General features: G+C 31.2%; 1 protein-coding gene across 4 annotated transcripts in view; it reads left to right on the forward strand.

Moving 5' to 3' along the window:
• The first annotated feature begins 1,307 nt into the window (after positions 1-1,307).
• The window catches only part of LOC106663339 (transcription factor HNF-4 homolog), a 40,003-nt gene continuing 27,152 nt past the window's right edge, over positions 1,308-14,158 (forward strand). The window contains exon 1 of one of the 4 annotated variants that reach the window (XM_014388106.2): positions 1,308-1,465. In XM_014388106.2, the coding sequence (XP_014243592.1) occupies positions 1,384-1,465 (82 nt within the window). In that variant the 5' untranslated portion in view covers positions 1,308-1,383. Of the gene's footprint in view, positions 1,466-11,067; positions 11,279-14,158 lie in introns of those variants that run through there. The other 3 variants (XM_014388108.2, XM_014388107.2, XM_014388112.2) reach the window with 3 other exon arrangements.

The raw sequence follows: 14,158 nt of genomic DNA on the forward strand, positions 1-14,158 counted from the left end.
TTATATGTCTCGTATCTCAATATCATACTTGTTGTGAGCCTTTTTGACTGTATTTCTTCCTGTCTCTTCTGTATCACTCTCTCTCTCTCTCTTCTCTCCCTTTATCTGTTTATATTTTTTGTAACTCAATCTCATTCTTTCTGTGCCTTTTTTTGACTATGTCTTCCTGGCTCTGCCTCATCTCTCACTCTCTCTCTTTTTCATTCTTTCTTTTTCCTTCTTCCTCTCTCTTTCGCTCTCTCTATCTGTTTATAGGTCTAATAGCTCAATATCACTGCTTCCAAGTGCTTTTTGACTGTCTTTCTTACTGTCTCTGCTTCATCTCTCTCTCTCCCTTTAACTCTCTCTCTTTCTCTCTCATTCTCACACACTCTCTGACTTTCTCTGTCTTCTTATATTTTTTGGAACTCAATCTCAGTCTTTCTGCAGGTTTTTTTGACTGTATGTCTACTTGTCTCTGCTTCATCTCTCTCCCTCTCACTCCCTCTCCTTCTCTAACTTTGTCTGTCTTTCCGCCTATCTTTGCTTTACCTCTCCCACTCTCTCTCCCCTCTCTCTTCTCTCTCTGTTTATGTTCATGAAAATGATGGCATTTATCTTCCATAATAATATTTCCATATATAATACGGATATATTTACATACATACATAATAATATATCCATATCTTCTATCACTTGTTCAAGATCCCTAAAACAACAGATTAAAAAAATTTCCGTTATTATCCGACGAACGCGGGGACTACTGGAAAATCCTAATGACATTTTTTTGTAGTTGCTTTATCAATTGAAAACGTCGCCTTGGCCCCAATTAGTTCATATAAGCATGATCTTTCCACGACTATCTACATAGACTCCTTTGTCACAGCATCTCATTCGTTATCATTTTTTTGTAAGACAGTTAAGTGTATAACAGATTGTTTAATATAAATCAGCAATGCTTGTGTAAAAACGTTGTCACATCAATTCTTATCTAGAAAAAGGTTAAAATAAATAAAACTATAAACTGCCAAGCTGAAGCGAATTGCCGGTGCACAACAGTCAAATGTTCATTGTAATATTAAATAAATCTAAGCTGGTTATTACAGAATGGATTTAACGTCACAGTGATAAGTGTATGGCATGTAAATAATGGCTCTTGACCATATTTACCACACAGCCTGGAAATCAAACCTGTTCTGCACTCCACTGACACCGGGATCAGCAGGTCATTATTATTAGATTCCAATTGTGGAAGGGTTGTCAACGTTGATAGAGGGCACTTGACTCAAAACCAATAAGATAAGAAGAAAAGATAAGTTGCGTGCGCACTAATCATTCTAACTCCGGTTAGTGATGTCGAAGCTGGGGTAGGAATAATAGCTGACCTTTGTACCCTGACTAGCTATGGAGGAAGATTTGGGTAGTATGCCTGTCATCGTCGAAAACTCAGCTGTCAATCCTATACACGGCCACCAACATCCTTCAGGTAAATCGAGCTTTATATATACATTTTTTTTTTTATTAGACCGGCATTTAGAAGGCGTTTGTTTCATTTTTAAATGAATCTTATTAGTTTTTTAAAATTTGCAGTCACCCTGGGCAGTAGGTTTGGGTTTTTTTATATTTGATTCCTGGGAAATTGAAGAATAGAATTAAATAAAAATAGGGATTTTTTAAAACTTCTCTTCTTGTTTTTCTCTGCCGTGTGAAATACCAAAGCAAAACAGTGCCGTTGAGCGTGGCAAATATTGGCATCTGTTTCTACATCCAAAAGAAACAATAATCTAAAAATCAGTTGCCATTCATTATGATCTGAATAAATATTGACCGCCGAGAGAGATAGCGAAATTGCTTCTTTTTTTTTTGTTAAACTGACTTCTTGTCAAAATGAGGTAGTAATAAATTTATAGAAAAATGTTTTTTGCTACTACCGGCATAAATAAATGTTTTCTGTTACATTCGGATAAATAATAAAACTGGCAAACGATAAGATAATTAAATTTTACATTCCTAATATCATTATTGATTTTTGTTTTGTGTAAATTCATTACAGCGATAAGAGAAAAAGATTACTTACATTTTAAAAACGAAGATAATAGTTTTTAGATATGCGAACGTCTTGTAATGTTGCCCCATGAAAAATATACAAAGACAATAATGTTCAATTGCCAGTGGTGCTGAACAGTAGTGACACCCTTTTTGTAAAAACCTGTGCGAGTAAAATATTTAACTTGCACTTGCACAGAATTGTTTCAACGCAGCTGGGAGGCTACTAGCTTTCAGAGATTTTTCCAATAAGCTGAAGGTTATTTTTTTTAAATAATTTCTCTTAATAATCGTTATTATAATGAATCTGAACTGGCTAGGCGTTAATAATTGTCGTTTCTCTTATCTAAAATATAACCCTCGTGACCCCTAAAAGACCTAGATAACTTGTAAGCTTTCTTAGGCTAACGATTTTCGACTGATCAGAGACAATAATATCTGTTGATTTTTCTACTATATTTTGTTTAGTTGTTACTCAATGAAATGTATACTTTCATTTCTTGACTTATTTTCAAATTCCGTTGATAATTTTTTGGACAAAACGTCGTTTTAGGTGTTAAAAAAAATCTTTTGCTTAAATTTATAAAATTTCACAATATTTATTATTTAAAAGAAATTGAATTTAAAAGGAAGTATTGAAGTAAATTCAATGTATTGGGTTGTCCGGAAAATAATGCAGGATTTTAAGTTTTCATTAAAAAAAATCTATATAAAATATTCTGTTTACGTTTACAGGATTACTCATTTGTATGAATGTCAACACTTATTAATCCTCTTCCAAATGATATTGTTTGTTTACCTCTGTAGCATTCCGCTACTTGGAAATAATTCAGTCATCCTTATAATGTCAAAGCGAGAATTTCGTACGATTTTCTTTTACGAGTTTAAACTCGGCCGAAGCGGAGCCCAAACGGCTAGAAACATTAACCAAGTCTGGGGCGAGGGTTGTGTTAATGAGTGCACTGTGCAAAGGTGGTTTAAAAAATTTCGGGAGGGAGATTTCAGCCTTGAAGATGAAGAAGGTCGTGGAAGGCCTTCCTCTCTTAATGATGATGTTCTGCGATCAGTGGTGGAAGAAAACCCCAAAACAACTGTTCGAGAACTTGCAGAGCAACTCAAAGTCAGTAAAACGACCGTCGCTGACCACCTCAAGGCGATTGGAAAAGTGAAAAAACTCGAAAATTGGGTTCCACACTCATTAAACGATCGCCAAAAAAATCAGCGCTTTGATGTTTGTGCATCACTTCTTTGTCGAAACAAAAATGACCCATTTCTGGCCAGAATTGTTACATGTGACGAAAAGTGGATTCTCTACGATAACACTAGACGTTCTGGACAGTGGCTCGACAAAGGAGAAGCTCCAAAGCCCCTAACTCATCAAAAAAAGGTAATGGTTACGGTATGGTGGGCTTCATTTGGTTTAATACACTACAGCTTCTTAAATCCTGGCGAAACCATCAATGCTGAATCATACTGTAACCAAATTAATACCATGCATCAGAAATTGGCAGTAATGAAGCCCTCTTTGGTCAATCGGAAAGGGCCCATTTTGTTGCATGACAACGCCCGACCACATGTGTCACGTGTAACGTCACAAAAATTATTGGAGCTTGGCTATGAAACTTTGCCTCACCCACCCTACTCTCCGGACCTCTCGCCTACTGACTACCATTTTTTTAGACACCTGGACCACTACTTACAACACATAATATTCAAAAATCAAACGGAACTGGAAAATGCATTTATTGACTTTATCAATTCTAAAAATTCTGAATTCTACTCAGACGGAATTAATAAGTTACCAACACGTTGGGAGAAATGTATTGAGAGTATGGGAAATTATTTTGATTAAAGAACATTGCTTTAAAGTAACTAGTTTCTTTTTTTTTGTTTAATACCAAAATCCTGCATTATTTTCCGGACAACCCAATAAATGGGTGCTATGTCGAAAGAAAACAATAAACAGTGACTTGATCGATAAGAAATATCGTAGCGGTTCTTTCGACATTTTGGCATAGAAAAATAGCGTTTGCTCTTGCAGACAGACACAAATACAAAACATGCCTGGTTTTACTAAACCAGGCTACGAGTTGTGTGATCTGCGAATATTGAACATTTGGGACAATCAAGTGGAATTTAAATTTAGAAATTATTAATTATACTTCTTGTTTTCTTCGAAATCTTTATTAATTCAATCGGATTAAATAACTTTTATAGTTCCACAATTTAAAAAAAAAATACCTAACATTTTTTCCTTAATACGTTTTCCACTGCTCGATTATAAATAGATCAATTAGGTCAAAATCGTAGCGGTTTCATTTTAAAATCTTATTTTTAAAATCGTGTTTTTATACTATAAATAACAGAGTTCTAGTTGAACTTAAACGGTTGTTCTCATCTCATTCCGCCTTAATAAAGTTACAATCTAATTGACTTGTCAATTAAAATAATTTATTGTCGGTTTTATTTCTGATTAAATATGATGAGTTCTGATGTCCACTCAGACACAATCTCGACAAAACAAATATAAGGTTTTAATATAAATTTTAGTACATCAAGTTATTTATAAGAAGAAACAATCGAGATCATTACCGTTATAACTAAATTACATAAGATCTCTAAAAATACGTACATCATGGTACAATAACACAATTTATTAAGGTGAACTAAAACATATTTTTATATAAAACATTTATAAATTATTATTGACAATATAGTGTTTAAAAAATGAATTCTTTATACAATATCGAAAAAATGAATAATTAGTAAAATATTAACTGGGTTTTTAGCAAATATTTGTTTAGCAAACAAATTTTGGTAGCTCGTTTACCTTTTATGGAATCCTTCACTATACCAATCAATCTTTTAATATAAATTAGTTTTAAAAAAGCTGAAAGGAATATTTTTTTCTCAAAAGACTTTCACTTAAAAAAATGGTAAAATGCTTTTTAGTTCGCCATAAAAGGAAACGGATTAATAAAACAACTCAATCTTTGTCCACTGCTGATCCTGTAAAGCGTTTAACCACGTAAGAAATGTAAACTGTTTCTAAAAATTGGTTTTTGGTCTTCTAAAATTTTTTGGTCGAAATCTTTTATAAAACGATCTCTGAGAATTGGAACGGGTCGTGTGTTATCACCCATTTGTAAAATTACAGGTGGGGAACGCACAGGATTGCGTGATAACGCGTACTTACATGTTGCAACTTCAGTATGATGATTTGATCCGATCATAATTATGAACGTGACGACGATGATTTGAGCCATTTTATTGAAGCTTAAAGCGAGATTTGACATTATACTCTTGCAACATTATCAAAAAGCAAAATCTGAGTCGCAAAAAAATCATACAAATTCCCCTGGTCAAGACAAAAGATTTTTTGACAGATGTGTGGACAGAGAAAATTTGTCTAAGATAGAAGAAACCTGAACTTTATGTAGTGTACTATTAAAGGTTACTCACCGATGGGGAAAAGGTACAAAATACAATCGTCCTAAGACATTTGGCCGGTTTTTAAACATTAATATTAAATACATTCACTATCGAGAATTGTTAAACAGTGAAAAATATACTAAACAAAACAACTTTCAACACAAGGGCACAGCCTTAATAAATCGAAAATTTGTTAAAACAAAAAATGGCTAAAATTAATTAGCAATAAAATAATTCCACATTTTTAACAAACGCCTTAGAGTTTTTAAAGTTCATGACCTTTCATTAGCTGAAATATTTCTAATAAACAGTAAAAGACGAATCTGACAAAACTACACAACTATATCGAAAACGAGGATTCTGTAAATAAATTGGAACCTTAGATATAAAATGAAAATTTTGAGGAGGTTTTCAAAGTGTTCGCCTTTCATATGGCTCAGATTCTATGTTTCGAAATTCACAAAAATGGGAAAAATAGGAGAACTTTGAATCAACTACACCGATCTGTAGGAAAATTTACTGAAGTTTAAATAGATCCATATAAACTACAAGTATAAGTACAAACCTGGTTTTGTTAAATAAATTAGAACTGTAGATAAAAAAATTAAACATTTGAGGAGTTTTGTTTTGATTTTATAATTAATTTTTTTCACTTATAATGGCATAAAATCTACACATTGATATTTTAAGTTGGATCCAGAAATATGCAGCTTTACAACGGTTGTATTAACTCGTGAGATGCGATCTGGTGTGATGTAGGTTTCAGAAAAACATTTTCTTTATCGTGCGAACGTTTCGATCTTTATTGAAATCATCTTCAGGGCCTGGGATTTACAAACATTCTTTAAATTTAACAAATGCATGTAGGATGTGAAAAAAAGTGAATTTATACAATGCAAAAAATATATTTTTTATATTCAATCAAAGTATTTCTATTCACTCAAAGTGTTTGTTTTCTGCGTACATCCTACATGTATTTGTTAAATTTAAGCAATGTTTGTAAATCCCAGGCCTTGAAGAAGATCTCAATAAAGATCGAAAAGTTAGCACGATAAAGACAATGTTTTTCTGAAACCTACATCACACCAGACCGCATCTCACGATTTCTGTGAATAATCATCGACTAACGGTCACTAATCAGTAATCACCACACACACGGTTGTATTAACGTTGAATTTGGATGAAATCCAAAGGGGTTATGGATTTTTAAGTTGAATACTGGATATCGGAAAAGTAAAATTGCCCCTAACAGATCCAGACCAAAAAAGTCTATTTTTTGTTTATTATAAACATACTTTGTTTCAATAGCTCTTGAAGTTTAATTATAACCAAAAATAGGTAATTGCTAAAATTTAGTAGCAACACTATAACAAAACATTTTCTAACGACTTAGAGTTTTTAACCTCCAGGACCATTCAATACCTAAAACATTTAAAAAACGCAGTATCAGTTATAATTCATTATATTTATATTATATAATAGTAATAATTTTTTCTTTATTTAAAATTATTTCAGTCAAATAAATTTGAATTTATTTCACATTGACTTTGAGGTACTTTTTAAAATATAAAACGTATACACTGTAAGTTGTCAACACTCTACAGTTGTGCAATAAACACTTATACGATATTGACTTTTTTGTTTTATGTAACTACTTGACTTCTTTAACCGCTAATCTGTGACATTCCGGGTCCGATGAACCTGAAGTGCTACGGTCATAAATAAACCAAGTAGCTCTCAAGTAACATTCATCCAATTTCACCCACAAAGTACTATCGTTGGACCGATTTAGGCATTAAATCATTAAAACAATATTATTTATTATTTGAACATCCAAATTGAAACTTCTAACTTAAATTTTTGGTTTACGTACATTGCACAACTACAAATCCTTGTTGATATAATGCTGATAAATAGCGTGGAAGTTTTAGACTTATGAAAGTGATACCAGCAAGTTTCCGAATAAATTCAACAATCAATCCTTCGATAAGATATAAGTTGAAATATTAGCCATCTCCTTTTCATTTCGTTGATATAAATATTATAAATATAAATGATTAATTATTACATAACTTATAAATTACTTTCATATATATATATATATATATGTTGCAACTTCTACTCTTATGTTCTTATGTGAAAATAGATCAACTTCATTAGAAATATAGAAATTACTCGTCATTTTAATTTTCTTATTTCGCTATGCAACCTCTAGAAAACATTTTACAAAATCAACATTTTCTAGTATAAGAAAACATTTTAAACGACTATCAGGCGAGAACAGGAAATCGATGATTTTTGTACTATTTTGATAAAACAACCACAATAAAAACAATAAAATCTATACTAATCATTAAATTTATTGAACTGATATTTCTGAGCTTTGATATTAAATAGTGTTTGGGTGATAAAACAGTGTAAAATAAGAATGTGAGTATCTAAGTTCTATGTTTTTTATTTATAAAATAAACAATTTATTTGTAGCCTGTACATATTACAAATATGTGCGTTTATGTTTTTTTGAATATGGCCAGCATTGCAGCCGGAGGACACAGGCTGAAAGAAAATACGATGGATTACGAAGGGAGGGCTCAGGATGGAAAAATGTAGATAGGGCTTGGAGTAGGGTTAGGATAGATCGAAAGATTTGCATGGGACTTTTGGATCGGATCAGTTCCTTGATAAAAGGAGTGTTGATGTCGTCGTAGGAAGGTTAGTGACATAGTAAATTTTGGCAATATGTCTGAGGACCTCTGACTGGAAGGACTGGTCTGCGCTGGATATTGAATGGCTTGGTGGAACCTCACAATCCCTCTCCGTAAGTTCAAAATGATTGCAGTAACCAATAGTGTTGAGTTTCGACTGTCAAAAACGATTTTGGCATTAAAATTCTTCGTAGTGGTCCGAGTGTTCTGTTAAGTTATCACTTAGGTCTTGTGATGGGGTTCCACGTCAGATTGATCACTAGATATCAGTATCTAACTTGAGTTAGATTAGTTAGTCTTGTCCTCAAGTTATGGCTCCAGTCTTTGAAAACTATGGGTGTTCTGCATGTTGGAGGTTGATTGACAGGTTTAGCAGACAGAATTGCGATGTCATCCGCATAGGCGGTAATGATGCATAGGAACGTCAGGATTGTAAATGTTGTACAGGATGGGACCAAGCATGCTCCTTTGTTAGACGCCGCACGATGGGGTAAAAGTAGAAAAACCTTACTATATCTAAAAAATATCTAAAAATTTGAGTATAAACATCTCTTAATATTTTTTATACTTATTCTGGTTTAATAGAGTTTTGAATGTAGCCCTAGATCCATATTCTTTTCTTAGGTGGCAACAAATTTCAATTTTCATTCCAAATAAAATTAATTAATTCCATTTTCCGAAAAGAACCACCAAATGCGATTTCAGTTGATAAATTCAATCGAAAAAAAACGATTAAAAGCTTATTATTTGTTATAATCTTGCTAGCTCCTTGTAAACATTGTTGGGTTAAAATAGTCCGTTAATATCAATATCATAACGTATTTTTTGAAAGGTACTGAATCTTGCTAGAAATAATGAAGTATAGCTTGCTGATTGAGTACCGTACCAAAGTTTACAAAATGACTTGCGTTATTTCGTTTCTTCATTCACTTTTAGCTAATTAACGTTTGGTTAAAAAGTTTTGAAAAGTGTCCATTTCGTCGTGATTATTAATCATTTTACAGCAGTACAGTTATTAAAGTTTTTAGTAATTTCACTCTTATGTTTTTCACTTGTTAGCATAATCTGAAATCAGAATTATACAGCTTTCGTACAGTTGTAATGATGTTGAATTTGGATAAAATCCATAGATTTTTAGGAAAATCAAGAATATTTTCCCCTAAAGTTTTCGCCTCCAAAATGATTTCGATTTTTTTTCTCACAAATCACAAAAATAATGTTAATTTTGAAACAACTCCACCTATCTACAGGAAAATTTACTGAAGTTTACAACCTTATAAACTACAAGTAAAAGTACAATTCAGGAATTCTTAAAAAAATTGGATATGGAGATAAAAATAAAAAGTTTTGTTCATTTAATCTAATTTTCTTTTTATTTTAATCTAAATTTTTACAAAGATTCGCAACAGAAGAAGTCATAATAACCCTCGGGGTGCCGGTGTTTAAAAAAAAATTGTAAGTATGTCGGGTTTGAATGCAGGGCCACTGGTTTCGAACCAGGGACCTTTACCTTACTGTGATTAGCGCAGTGTCAACGCCTAAAAAGTAGCCTTTAAATCTTTCTCTTTCTCACTTATAATGATATAAAATCTAAGCGAACTTTTTCATAATACATATAAAACCTATATGTTAAAATAGGCCGGATGAAGAAACATTTATCTTTGTAATAACGTTAGATTTGGATAAAATCCAGAGATATTGGGGAAAATCATAAAATAATTCCCCCAAATTTTTCTCCATCCAAATGAGTACAATTGTTTTAGAAAATCATGAAAATTATGATAATTTTGAAACCACTTCAACTATCTAAAGTACTAGATTATATGAGTATATGATACAAAGGAACATTTACTAAAATCCTATAAACTACATGTAAAAGCACAAACCTGGACTTGTTAATATATTAGAACCGGAGAAAAAAAAGTTTGAAGAGTTTTGTTGATTTCAACCTTATTTTTCTCACTTATAATGGCATTAAATCTAAACATTATTGATATAAGATACAACAAGAAATATATAGCTTTACAACCGATTTAATAATTTCAATTAATTATCCTTTTTGTCTAAGGTCTTGGTTGAGTTGAAAAAGTTAGTGTCACGAGCGGAACTCGAACCTACGACCTTTGGCTCAATACGCCGCTGTTCTAACCACTCGTTACACTAACTTTTTCAACTCAATCAAGACCTTAGCAGTATATACCAGACATCAGAGAAAAAATTGCCCTCGTTTAATCTATCTCAAAAATATTTATTTTAATTTGTAATTAAATTAATTATAATATATATAATTATAAATATTATTTATTTAATAATTTATTTATTTATTTTTGTTTTTATTCGTATTTAAGGGTTTTAAAAGTAATTGGAACCGATTCGAATTTTTTTCTAGTCTCCTAGGGTCCATTGGCAAGAAGGCTTGTACACGTGTCTAATATTTTTCGACCGAGCATCACCAAAAAAAAAGGTTCATTAAAATCGGTGATCTCACGACAGTCAGTTATATAACAAATGCCATGGTTATAAATCTTTCTTATTTAATTTTATTAGGTAGCAAGCACCACTTAATTCATATCTCAGTTTTGATAACGATAACAATCGGAACAATCTCCGTTAATGTAAACAGCAGGTAAAGTTGCACTAAGCGATATAGAAACAATCGACGTGGTTTATTATTATCACTTACCGAATCTTTTTTTTTAACTAAATCGTTTTTGGAAAATAAATTATATCACGCTTTTTCCTAATGCTTCTCCATGGTATCGTTATCTAAAACAACACTTGAGTATTTTAATCAAATAGTTTTGCCCAGAGACATCTGACATCGTGTCTTAGAAGCGAAACAGTAAGAAAGAGGGTGAGGGTTAGAGAGTATGTGAAAGAGTGGGAGATAGTAACAACTCAATTAAATCCAGTTTTATTGCGATATAAACTACACCCTGAGCAACAAGAAAAAATATCACAGCTATTTATTTCACTTGAAGACAAGAATAATTAGATTAACGCGTCAGATGCCGATAACACTAATCTACGGCTAGCGTTGTTTTAGTGCTCTTGAGATTACAGATTTTGTATTTTTCTAAAGATGAAATTAGGGGACGAAATCTTCACACTCCTTTGTAAGTAGGAACAAAACTTTGTATACTCCTTGTTCAAACTGGTGAATTAACTTGAAAATTTATTATACTATTGTGTATTCTATTTTTGTACAGTTTTGATAAGGCTTTTTGTGCCGAAACATAAAAAAGTCAAAATAAGTTAAGTCTATGATGTCAAAGAGTAGTATTTTACGTGCCTTCGGGTAGATTCTCCGTACAAACAAAGTTGAAAAATTACATAAATAATAACATATCATAATAAATGTAAAATGTTACATCATTTAAAAAAAGCTTAAATTGTCACATTATACAATTTGAAGTTGCAAAAAAAAAGACCATAATAAAGAAAATTGCATATTTAGATATAATAAAAGCAAGATGGGAATGGACTGACAATAAGAGATAAGCAAGGCAAAATAATTATCCGTAAATTTAGGTTTGGTCAATGTGATAGTATATTATCGAAATACTTAAGTATTATTCATTCTTAACACTATTGTTATTCGTTTATTAAAAAACGACCTTTTTTAGACAGTGAATTAAACAAAAGACCAAGTTTTTAATATTTTGTGTATTGTCTGTAGTAAAAAGTGTACTCATCAATGGTAGGAGTGTCGTTTATCAAAGGCAGATAGGTATTTCTTATACATCTGTAGCCGAAGCATTGGACAATAATATTATATAGTTCTTCAGGCAATTTAAGATACATATTTCGTTGCTCTGTATTATGAATATTATGTTTTTATGACTAATTTTGATTATTTAATTGTTGTTATTGTAATAGTTCTTTCGGTCAGATTCAGACTTCAGTACATGCCAAATTGGACTAAAAAGTCCCTTTTATTCAGTCTGATTCTCAATTGCATTCGAGATATTTCACTTTTCAGGTTTTTTCAACCTTTCACTACTTTCTTCCATAAAGCCCCAGTATCTCATAAAATATTAATCCTACTGTAAATTTGATTCCATCAATGTAAAGAACATTATAAACCTTGTGACATTCACTGTTTATTTATTGTAACGTTAAGCAAACACAATAGAAAATGACCAAGAAGTTAAACTTTTACGAATTTCCAAAGGTCCTGTTTAAACTTGAAGTAAGATTTTCCTGGTTCTTTAAACGCAGGCAGATATAGCGCCTGTAAAATTGTAAACACGCGTACGTAATTTTTCAAAGGTTAGTTATCACAAATTGAAAATTAACGTTTAATTGATAAAAAAATTATTTTTCGGTTAGAAACGGTAAAAAGCAATAATCATTAAGAATTTGTAAGTTATTATTAAAATAATACAAAGTAAACAAAAAAGGTTCTGGTGAAAAATTGAACATAAGAAAAAACAAAAAGCGTCAAAAATTTAATTAGATGTTCAAATATCCACGTTGAATAATGTAAGCCTGACGTCCTGACAGATTTTACCCCCCTCAAGCTTTTTGTTTATTCTTAAGTTTAATTTTACTTTATTGTTTACTCTGTCGTCTAAATATTTCAAATTTGGAAAAGTTTCTCTACACAAAAAAGTTTATAATGCAAATATGAAGCGTTAATGATATAAGTTGAAAAGAAGAAAAATATTGTTTGCGAGTCGAAAATTTAGGGCGAAACGTTGTTTCCCAAATTCCAAATCTTGGATTTGGCATGAATCTTATGTACGTAAACTTACTATAAATTTAGTTTTTATAAATTAATTTGAACTTCTTAAGGCATTATGATCCCGTTCACATGTATCGGCCTTTATATGTAATTTCTATCATCATTTACTTCTTTTATTATAATCAAAATACAATTTTAATTTTACAACGTCGATAATACTATACAGAGTGTCCCTTGAACAGACGTCAATACTTCAGGAGGATATTCAACATAATCAAATTGGGCTAAAAATTCTCTTTTGTCCAAACTCTAATTTTCAATTTGTAACTTACAGAAAAACCTGATTACACCAATGGAAAGAACATTGAAAAACCTCTGGGAGTCATCAGCTTTTCGAATGTAAACTTGAAAAAGACAAAATAGGAAAAATGCAACAATTAAGTTAAATTTCAAAATGAAGAATAAAAGCCTGACATTGTTTATTTTTAGAAGCTTTTGTTCTTATTGGTCAATTGTGTACCAAATATCTTTTTTGTTTACTTTATACTAGTTTCTTTATTTTTAACAGAAGTTTCAAAATCAATCGGTGAAATGGCTCATTTTTTCTTTGATACCGAAAAATAATTGTTTTAGTAATTAAACGTTAATTTTATACCGTTGATAACTGACCTTTGAGAAATTAAGCACATGTTTAATGTTTATTAGTGGGGGCTACGTTTCTTTAAGCGATAAATCTGTCAATATTTACAGAACCAAGAAAATCTCATTTTAACTTTAGACAAAAAAATTTGAAAAATTGTAATAGTTTATATTCTAAATGATTTTGTGCTTCGTTTGCTTAAGGTTAAAGTAAAAGAAAAGGTAATGAATATTATAATATTTTCAATGATTTTTCCAATTGTGTAAGCAAGTTTATAGTAGGATCCTCCTATATATGAGAGAGGAGAGACTTTATGAAATAAAGTAATCTGAAGAGAGAAAAATTTCGAATAGAACTGAGAATCCGACTCAGAACAATAGGGACTTTTAGTTAAATTTTATGTCCTTAAATCATTTTTTTAAATATTGCAGGGATTTTCTTTGTAAATTTAGTTACATTCATTTCTAACTTTCTTCTAATTAAATTTTCATTTATTTTTCCAAGCATTCCATAAAGTTGGGAATGCAAGTAAAATTTAGTTAGCTTATTTATGTGATGATTTCATTTTAGTTTAAGATATCGTTTTTTGTCTTTTATCTTTCACGTTTAATATTATTTTAAATCCAATTTACAGTAAATTTATGGGAAGAGTGAAGTACATTTGGCATA

The sequence above is a fragment of the Cimex lectularius genome, unplaced genomic scaffold (assembly GCF_000648675.2).
Source record: "Cimex lectularius strain Harlan isolate CLEC.00 unplaced genomic scaffold, Clec_2.1 scaffold221, whole genome shotgun sequence".
NCBI classification, from domain to species: domain Eukaryota; kingdom Metazoa; phylum Arthropoda; class Insecta; order Hemiptera; family Cimicidae; genus Cimex; species Cimex lectularius.